The sequence below is a fragment of the Epinephelus moara genome, chromosome 10 (assembly GCF_006386435.1).
Source record: "Epinephelus moara isolate mb chromosome 10, YSFRI_EMoa_1.0, whole genome shotgun sequence".
Classification (NCBI taxonomy): domain Eukaryota; kingdom Metazoa; phylum Chordata; class Actinopteri; order Perciformes; family Serranidae; genus Epinephelus; species Epinephelus moara.
The window spans coordinates 5,684,161-5,694,810 of record NC_065515.1 but is presented as its reverse complement, the minus strand read 5'-3'; the positions used below and the strand labels follow the sequence as shown (position 1 = coordinate 5,694,810).

The 10,650-nt window shown below is 43.0% G+C and overlaps 1 protein-coding gene across 3 annotated transcripts in view; it reads left to right on the top strand.

Annotated features, from left to right (window-relative positions):
- Nucleotides 1–2,540: 2,540 nt before the first annotated feature.
- Nucleotides 2,541–10,650, top strand: part of sh3rf1 (SH3 domain containing ring finger 1) — a 47,958-nt gene continuing 39,848 nt past the window's right edge. For 2 of the 3 annotated variants that reach the window (XM_050054732.1, XM_050054730.1), the window contains exons 1-2: nucleotides 2,541–2,816; nucleotides 3,700–4,205. In XM_050054732.1, coding sequence (XP_049910689.1) covers nucleotides 3,825–4,205 — 381 coding nt within the window. In that variant the 5' untranslated portion in view covers nucleotides 2,541–2,816; nucleotides 3,700–3,824. The remainder of the gene's footprint in view (nucleotides 2,817–3,699; nucleotides 4,206–10,650) is intronic. The other variant, XM_050054731.1, reaches the window with a different exon arrangement.

The window sequence follows — 10,650 nt, the reverse complement described above, 5'->3', positions numbered from 1 at the left end:
TGTTAGATATGATAACAGCACTAAAATTAGACCGGGCTACAAGGAAAACAAAAACATCAGAATAGGTTACAGTCTCACACACTCCAGCCCATTGTCTCTGTTTGACATTATACTTGTGAAGAAAATTAATTAAATTCTCGGTCTGAATTTTCCATAAGGTCGGTGGTTGGCTTGATCCCAGCTCTCAAAGGGAAAATCACCCCACAGAGAAATATACGCACTGAACCGTTATCAGGCAGCATTCATTGACATTCAGCTGTGGTCCCTAATCTAATTTGAAAGCAGGTTGCCTCCGGCTGAGTTAGTAAGTTTGAAAGCCTTATCAAAGTAATACAAATGGAGATCACTGAATGAGTGTCCTGATCTTAATAGCATATTAGGCCCTTGAGAATTCTGGTCTGGTCTCAGTTAAGACATCATTGTTTTAAAAAGTGAATCGTGTAGTATTGTCATCTTGTGAGCAGCACTGTAAATAACAGCTCTGTGATCTGCACTTTGCTTTTTAAAAATGGTCCTTCGCTTTGGTATTCGCTGTGTTTCAGCGCTTTGAATCTTGAACATCTATTTACAGTAATGGACTGTACGAGAGGGGCAATATTTCTGTCAAGGTTCATCCATTCCTGGAAATTGGGACATATGTCTTGTCGTGTCCTCTCCTGCTTCCCTTGTCCCCATTTATAGGCTGTAACACAGCTGTCACCTCCATCATACTAGTGTGTAAGTGTGTTTCTGAGTGTGTGTGCACACACTGATCTTGTTTTGCCCTCAGGTGCCGTCATTATAAAAGATTATTGCCTCTCAAAGTCTACTAATCATTTCTGCTGCCTCTCTGAATAGCGTTAAGTAATGTCTGCTGAAGCCTTTTCACAAAACAACACTGAATGTGTGCAGCATGTGAGCATGTGGTAATACATAGGGGTCAAGCAGAAAAGGAGGGCAGGGGCCATTGTCTCAGCCGAGGTGGAGGGGCGGATTCGCTGCCTCTTCACGGTGAGGAAATATGACCTGAGGGCTCCTGCCAGCTCCCATGGGATCACATGTGACAGAAGAGAGCCACCTCCATATAAATCTCCGTCTTTATTGCTCTTTTCTTCCTCCACTTCATCCCTCTCTCTTGCTCAAGATGCAGTGTCCTCCAAATGAGATAAAAATAAATCACACATTTATTGTCAGACTGCGTCTCACTTGCTCTCCTCTCCCTCAAGTAGTTGTGTGCCTGTGCCTTTGCTGTGAAGGTTATAAGGAGTCAAAGGTCTATTCCAAGTGTATTTTTTGTAATAAAAGCAGTGCCTCTGGAAAAGTGCTCTCCCTCTCCCTGTGGGCCTTTTGTCTATTTTTATATCGGGCAGTGACAGATCCATCAGTTTGCTTTCACCACACGAAAAGATAAAGGATAGAATAATCCAAAGTAAGGTTCTTTGTTTGTTGCAACTTATACTGGAATATTTTTTGCACTGTAAAGCAACATTAAATGAGATAAGGACAGTTGTTATTTCACAGTTTATTAATAGCTGCCTCAATAACATGACATTTCGTCAAGCAGGATTAAAACTAATATAGCATCAACATCCTATATGCATGACTTGGCATTAGTTTGTTGGCCCAAGACTACAAAGTAGACATGTTTGTGCTGCTTGCTGTCACTATAAAATACTGTAAAATATGACCACCAGATGTCCCTATTCACTCTGTGGTTCTCATTTAGCTGCAGTATGTTGCAAAAAATAAGGGCATAAAATAAAAGAGCATCTTAAAGTAAGTAATTGTCCATTTATTGGTACCTATTACATCAACACAACAGTCCATAAATCCTTTAAAGTGTCTGAGGGTTAGATATCTGTGACTGAACAGAGGATGCTGCTGACATGCAACAGAATAACATCCATATCTTGCAGGTAATTTAAGTAGCTATGCCATTTAGCTACACTATCAGGAGTGCATGCTTTCAGCTAACCGCATGACATATCCACGGGGGCAGCCAAATAATAAAATGAAAAACAAGTTATTTTCCACTCCGCCTGGGAAAAGATGCTGCTATTTGACACATCATTACATACCATTAGGCGATTCAGTTCACGCCCGTTTGACAACGCTGGACGCCGCGTTCTATGTCACCTCGGAAATTCCGCTTCTCTACTGAAGGATTCGACTTTCAAGTAGTTGTGGAAGGAAATAATGATATACAGATCTTACAATGTGATTAAGTTAGTGTGTGTAGAAGTTATTAGTTTCAAACGCCACGAAATGATAGTGAGTGGCAGTGATATAAGAGAAGAGAGGACATGTCGGAAATGTATTCGTTGTTTTCTTCATCTGTCTAACTTTTTAAAAAATATAATCTGTCATCGTATCAATGATTAAAACTCAAAAAATCAAAACAAATTTATATGCAAACACTACAACTCGGGTGATTTTTTGTCTCCATTATGCGCACTTACTACTTAACCCCCCGATAATTGCCCCGTTCCCGACAGCCCCTGAAGCCCACACACTCCCTCCCCCTCTCTGCTTGTTTCCAGCAACACAGTCCAGCAGAACAGAAGTAGCGTACTAGCATGGCGCTCGGTGCGGTCGGAGTTCCGTTGTCTCGCCTGTGTCCTTTTCATGTTAGCTTTTACTTGAGTATCTGACGAAAGTGTATTTATACTACAAGCTGTACACCTCAAAAGAAAACCTCTCTCTTGAAGGACGGCAGTGTTCGTGTGGTGAAGACTCCAGATAAGTGGCTGGTTTATTCCAGGTAGCTTGCTAACTAGCAGGAAAGCAAAATTTGGGAGATACGAGGCAACAAGAGGAGGAGTCCTGTTTTGGAAGAGGTAAGCTGAATTGTATTTAGCGGGTAAATGTGTTTAAAGTGTTACAGATGAAGTGCTTTCGTCTGAGAAGTTATAAAAACATTATTTTTTAAAGTACAAACGCTGTAAAAACTTCTTATTGTTAGTTTAAAGGTACAACATTAAAGTAGCCTCCTCGCTAGCGGCGGTATTTGCTAACAAACTTACTTTATTTCCACGTCGGTAGTTTTAATTTCTTTCGTTACCGATAAACCACTATTGCGCGGTCATAAAAAGTCACATAAGTCTCAGTACACGTTTTTCGTGCTTCATGTTACGTAATATTGACATTTTTGCCGGAGTAACGTTACACCACCGCTGCACAGGCTTGTAAAATCTGTGTTTTATCACTGAAATGCCTTATTGTGATGTCAGCACTTACAAAACAGGTTGCATCAGTCTGGTTTGGTGGTGGCTCTGTTATTAACAATCATACAAAGTGAGCTGATGACACTCTTGATACATTTCTCTCCATGTTTTCGCCCCTGAAACACAAATCACAGTCTTTCACTGATGTACGCACATGCACCAGGGTCCAAGGAGTCACCGTTTATAGATGCAATCATCTGCTGTCGAGTACATCAGATTAACTTCAATCCTTTATTTCTTTGCTGTTTTGACAGACAACAGGACAGTAGCTTTGCGTGTTCCCAGTGTTGTCAGCTCATCAACACTTAGCTGTGATATCAAATGTGGCGTGAATGTGTCAGTTTGTCAGTGTGACAGCTGAGATGTAACCTTCCCCATGCTTTACAAATGGAGCAACACTCCACAGTTTGAGCCATATGTGATGTGTGTTGTGCACTTATCGTGACCTCTTTCTGGCCTGCACAGTTGATTAATTTGTTTTGACCCTATTTTATAGCTGATGCAGATGCCATGGCCACAGCCGAGGTATGGGAGTGACGTGACAGTGCTGGTCCTGCATCTGAACAAAAACCTCATCAGCATCATGTATTTCTGCTGAAGTAGTGGCAGAGCACACAGAGAATGGACGAGTCAGTGTTGTTGGATTTGCTTGAGTGCCCTGTTTGTCTGGAGCGGCTTGATGCCTCTGCAAAGGTTCTTCCCTGTCAGCACACCTTCTGCCGCCGATGTCTCCAAGGCATCCTAGGCTCACGCGGAGAGCTGCGTTGTCCAGAGTGCCGGACGTTGGTGGAGTGTGCCGTGGACGAACTCCCCAGCAACATCCTTCTTGTGAGGCTGTTGGATGGCATCAAGCAGCGGCCCCGAAGGGCTGGTCCTGGGGCAGGAGTCTGCACAAATGGGACGTCTGGAGCCGTGGCCAGAGCGCACAGCAGTGGAACCCGGGACCAGGGCACCCCAGGAGCACAACCCCAACGAGCTCAGGCTAAGAGCACCCTTGTACGGGTTAGTATACTCACTGTGACTGCACATGGATCAGTGAGCACGAATCTGTGTTTCCCATTGTTAGGGTCAAGCTGAAACAAAACAGAGAAAATCTGTGTGGATTAAAAGCAGCATGTTGCATTACTGGCTCTCTAATCTTTGCTGCGGATTAACTGTTATCATGGTGATCCGAAAGCCAGCCAGTTGACTAGCAGCCCAACATTACTAATGGCAGTGATTGAGAGCAGTAAACAGTTGCGCCAACAGATGATTCTGCTCTCTGTGCCGACTGCAGCCGGGCTTTTCCTGTAAGAAGGGTTCTCAGTTCTTTCTTAGTTGCTGAGAATGCCATATGCAAAAGTCTTTCTTTCTGTTCAGATCCCTGCTGTAGTGTGGCTTGTGAATGTACGTGAGAATTGCAGGGCGGGACTACAGGGTGGTTGTTTAATCTGCGGTACTGAGAGGAGTTGTAAAGTATAGTTAGAGAAGCAGAAGAAAACGTGAAATGCTGGGACCCTGTTTTTCAGCAGTTTTATTTAAAGAGGTGAGAGAGGGAGAAAGAGATGAGCTTTCCAACTCAGGGAAGTAGGAAAAAAATACTTAAGATTCTTCTTTCTGTAAGCCTCTGTACGGCCAAGTTAACATGGGTGGATTTTAATGAGTCAGTGTTTTTCTCTTAATGGTTATGTGGAAACACTTACCAGTTGAAAGCAGGTGCTGAGGCTAACAGATGTCATGGCATTTATTGCTTTAATATTTTGGTGGCATTTTAGTGGCATTTATTGAACCTTTACCTCCAACAAAAACTGTTTTTTTCTGTATTATTTACACTAATCTCTAGGAAATTCAATTTCCAGTATGTTGTTGCTGCTATGTATGTTATAAAACTCAAAATCACACTTGCTTGTGGATGTGTTACTTTTCTCTGAGCTGCCCAGAATATTTTGTTTGGATTTATAATGTCAGCACGTAACAGAAAAAAATACCGTTGTGAAAAAAAAATAGTGCCTTTATCAATATTCTTGGTATTTCATGCTGTAGATGTATCCAAATGACACTTCTAGTAGTACATACTATGTGTGACGGTTTCAGAAAATGTGAGAGAGCAGAAAAAAATGTGGAAAACCCGCGGGCCCCTTGTTGAGCACCTCTGGTCTCCACGTAGGGAGGATAAGGTAGATGAAAAGATGTCAAGGTCCTGTGTAGAATCATTGGAATGTCAAAGAGCTGATAATGTGTCTGCCTAGCCATGCAGGTACGAAGATCAGAGGCCTTGCTGTAAATCGCTACTGGGAGACCCGCCTCATTTGCCATAGTATCACTTCAGAGGATTCGTGCTCATTTCAAAGCTGTTTGTGCATTGTGGAATTTCCCTCGATTCTGAAAAGCCTGTTTGTTTGAGATAAAGAGGTGGACACTTGAGACTGCCACATTATTTCACCTCTCTTATGTTTTTTTTAAGATTGACAGTTGATTATAATCCCCCAGTGTAGGCATGCGGGGTACAATCCTCCCCCATGCACACACCGTGTATAAAAGCGTTTTGTCTGAGTGTTACAATTGTGGAGTGTATTCAAATGCCGTTTCCTATTTTTCTTGCATTTCCAGCTATTCTGTAGAATGTCATGCTACTTACTAATAGCGTCTCCCAAGTCTATGCCACCACCCTAAGGCATTCAGCTGATGACAGAGAACAAGAAAAGACATGGCTGTGCAGGTGTAACGTTTTCAGGACATAAAAGGCAGAGATCAAAGCCCTTGCTGATTGCCCATTCTGATCTCTGGCCAGTGCTCCATGGGGACTGAGCGGTTCACTGCCCCTGGGTGACACCCTCGGTCCCACTTCTTTATTGTTCGTCATCTGTCCCCCGAATTTTTGGGGTAACTCAAAGCTTGAAGCAGCTCTTCTGGTGCTGTGCCCCCGTTCAAGCAGAGCTCCACCTCCAATTCTTATATGGCCAGAGAAAGGCTGGGAGGGGAGAGCGGTGGGGACTGCCTGACAGATGCACAACAGGGTTTTGTTTCGGGTCCCCTCTGATCTTACTGACTGACCGACACGCGCATAGTAGCCAAGAGAGAATTTGTGTATATGGAAGGCTACCGGGAACAGAAGCTGATGAGTGTTAAGTGAAGGCGTCAGGACCAAAAGGGACAAATGTTTAGCGAGTAACCTCGCGCAGTCAGCTCTTCTGCCCCTCCTCTCACCATCTCCAGGGTTGCAGCAGTTGTTTGACACTCTGCCCCGGCATTTCTTTGATGAGGGGAATGAAAAGGCTCGTCTTGAATGTGGAGCTGTGGTTGTCTGGCCCTTCACAGTCAGGTTTATGACTCACCTCCGTGGTGCTCCATTACATGGATGTTTTGTCTTCCTCTTGCCCTTGTTGACTCATGTAACACAGTATTTTGTTCACGCAGATTGAGAACAGATAGCTCAGTGGTATTTTTGCGTGAGAGTGAGTAAAGCCATTGGAGCTGTCTGGAAGTCAAAGGTTAGGGAGCAGAAGTCATGGCAGTCAGGGGTCGAAGCCAATGAGGAAGAGGGAAGAAGAATTAGGGAGAGCTTTCTGTGGATATCTTCAGTTATCTTCTGTTATGGTCCTCTGGAGAGTTAAGCCAGTACTCCCTCACACTCAAAATAGAGTTCCTTTTATGATTATTTCTGTCTTTGTCATAAAAGCTTTCATGTTCATTTTTTTAAAAACCTTTATTTTATCCATTTTTTTTTCTCAAAAAGCAAACATACAAACCATAATGTTACAGCACTAGTCCATAAAAGATAAAAAAAGAAATGAGGCACTGCGCTTGCATAATAAGAGACACAATATGGTGAAATTAAATGATAATTATTGTACACATGGATCCGATTCATGCCCAATTCAGACATTTGTCCACAGTTATTATCCACTTAACTCCAGATTATATTTAACTCCCTGAGATTCCTACGGTTTCCTCCATTTCTGCAGAACAAGATGAGCTCTTCCGTTGATATAGTGTCCTATTTCTTGCAGAGTCGCAACCTCAGACATCAGAGGTTTCCTTGTGGAAGTAGAAGGAGGGTCATCCCTGGCTCACTTCACTATGATGGCTTTCCTCGTTAGTGTTATAAGCCATTGAACCACTTCCTTGTATTGTTCAAGAGAGTCAGGGACATTTCCAAGCAGACATAAAAGCGGATTTGCTGACTTGTGTTCATTTTTATTTGATGCTGTGTATTAACCAAGCTTAGGTTATATGTAGAGCTCTAACATATGCATTAATGCTTATGTATTAAGGCTTTAATTAACATTAATAACGTCACTCTACCTATTTGATGAGTGTGTTGGTGTGCGTATGCGTGTCTGTCTTTTGTGTGTTTAGTTGATGGGAAATGAGACGCTATTCTTTCCTCGGCTCTTGGGGATGTAATTAGGTCATTGTCTCGTCTTTGGTAATGAGAGCTTTATACAAGGAACATTTTTTTCTTTTTTATAGGCCTCTTACGTTTGATGGATCCCTCCACCTGCCATTACTTCTCATTATCTTCAAATCCACTGAATTGATTCTAAACAAACAGGAAGCAAAACGCAGCCTTTTAAGTTGGTATTATTTGCTACTGATTGAAGGAAGACGTCTAATTCTACCCACAAGACATTGCCAAGTCTTTCGTTTCCCAGTTATTTTTATAATAACGTTGCGGTGTGTTTTGTCCCATCTCTTTGTAGTTGATTTATTTCTTCGGAGAAAAAGAATGTTGTTTATGGGTTCCTTATGTAGAGGTATCTCATTAAAATTCCTGTGCACCTCCCTTGTCTGAGGTCGATGAGTCACACTGGCCCTCTTTGATGACATCATATTGTTGTTGAAGCCTTTCCTCTTGGCCGACTGGCTGACCTCTGCCTGCGCGACAGAACCCCGTCATTACACCCTCACACTGCCCACATACTGGCAAACACATACTTACTGCTTTCCACCGGGAAATTTTCAAGAGGGCTTTGGTTTATTCATTCCTGCTCTCTCAACACGCTCACACTTTTCCCTTGCCTCCTCTGTATTTCCCACGGAGGTCTACAAGTAGCCGTGACCTTCTGGACAGTGTGTGTCAGGGATTTGGGAGCCACCTGTAATTTTCTCTTATGAGACACTGACACAAGCTGTATTTTTTTCCCATAATTTCTGCCATGTACCTCCTCCCTCCTTGCTTTCTAAATCCAGGCTGGAGCCTGTTAGAGGTCTAATGAGATTAGAGTTTATTAGACAGTGAGTCGGCACCGCTCCCCGCTCTCCTCTTACGGCTGACTGCTGACTCTCATTCTGAGGAAACAAAACACTTGTTATTTAGTGAGGCAACCTGTGTGTCTGCATCTCTGGTTGCCACTATTTGTTTATACGCACTTATCTAATACACCTCAAGTCAGTTTGCTTCTTGTTGACAAGTGCAGTTTTTCAGTGCCAGATAATTGATTATATTTTTAAATGAATGTTTTCTGACTGCGTTAAAGTATTCAGAGAGTAAGCAGATAATGAGACATTTTCACACCACCAACTTGTAAGTGGAACATAATGATGTGGAGCCCAGACGGTTGAAAATACATCAATTTATCTGTTTCTTAAACTGCCCATCCTTTACAAGCTCACAGTGGAGTGGAGCCTATCCCGTTATGCATTGGAGGAGAATCTGCAACTTGAACATGTGAGCAGTCTAACACACTCATCATCACTTTCACATTCCTCATCATTCTTACAGTGTTTTAAAAAACATACAATGAATGAGTTACGCTGTGGGAAATTACTGTCCTCTACGTATAGGTTTACATAATCCCCAAGGTGCAGCTCAAAAGACGTAATCTTATGATTAAGGTGCAGCCATTGCCTCTTCATTGTAGGGTAACACTGCTCCCCTGACTAAGGGTGTGTGCCTCTCTTTGTCTTTTAGGGCTTTCAAGATTTTCCAGACTCACAAAGGAATGAGTTGACTTGTTTTGCCCAGTCTCCTTTTAACCTCTTTCCCCCAGACGGAGAAGGATGTTTTGTGTTAGTGAGTGTGTCTCTGAGGAATGCCATGAGTAGTTGCAGGTCACTGTTTCTCCTCAAAACATTGGGCTTGTCTAGTCTCGCCCCAATTGCCAGCTCATGTTCACCTTCTTCAGTAAACCTTCTTTAAATCTCAACGTATATTTATGTGTGCCTTTTGACTGTTGTTTTTGCTGTTCGCTGTAATGCTGTTCTTTGACTTGCTGGTAAGTGTGGTGGATTTGAAAGGATGGTAGAGGCCTGTGTCTGTCGTACGCATGAATTCTGTAGTTCTGGTGATAGTCATTCATGCAGTGATGTGCCTCAGCCTCGGCAACTGAAAGCCCCGGGGCAGACTCAGCTGCGGCAGTTGTGTCTTGTTGCAAGACATCTTTTCATATTCATCCAAAGTGCTAGCCATCTGGCCATTATTTTCTGGACAGTTTCAACTGTCTTGCTCTGTGCGAACTGATGATTACATTTAACCTCACTGTGTAGGTTGTGTTAACAAAGATGTGTTTGTTGTTATTTCCAGCGGTTTTAACAATAAACTCTGGGGTGGTCCACCAACCAAAAATGCCACATTTGCCAACAGCTCAAGCCTGCTTCTTCCGTCCATATCTCATCTCCTGCCAAGTCTGTCAGCATGACAATAGTAAGGGAAGCAGTCATGACCTTCTTTAAACATCCCCCTGTCACACCTGTGGGGGCCAATGAAAGCCTTTCTTTAGCTCTTCTTTATATGTGGGGTCCAGTGGCCAAGGTTCCTGAAAAAATATTTTGTGGACCTGCTCTTATCAGTTGTTTTACACACCACTTTGAGTAGGTGTGCTGTCATATATTAATGCAGTCTACATCAGTAACATTATGTAAGCTGGTCTCCTGGCTTTGGTGTTATGTATTGACACCAAATTGATTTACAACTGTTTTTAGTGTCGTATATTCTTTTAACTGTTTTGTCAGCTGTTTGACAACATGTGTCTCATTGTGTCCCTCCTTTATTCCCAAGGTGCCCCTAATACCTGCCTGGCCTTAACAGAGCAGTTTGACCTCTCACCCTGTGTTGTGATTGGTGGACCAGGATTGGTCATCCATGGGCCGTTTGACCGCTGGCATGTTAAGTGCTCAGTTCCCATCCCTAAGGCAGAATCATGATTTGCTGGGAGTTTCGTTTTTCAGTTGTTTGACCTCTGACCTGGGAGCTATTACTGGCTCTTGATACATCTTCACACAGTGCGGTTGCCTGTGGCTCACCTTGCTGCAGTACAAGAGATGTGTGGTCCCAGACCTCCTTCTGAGATGGAGAAAAATATTTCTATCAAATATTTTAAATGTTTTCCTCAGATCTCTGGCCTTTCTTCTGTAAGCTGAGGGTGTTTGCTGTTCTGCTATATGCTGAAAAGTTTCCTGTTTTTCTTAGAGAGCCCAGAGGTGCAGTTAATCTGCGGCTGTCCCCTGAGTGACATCTTTGTCCCAG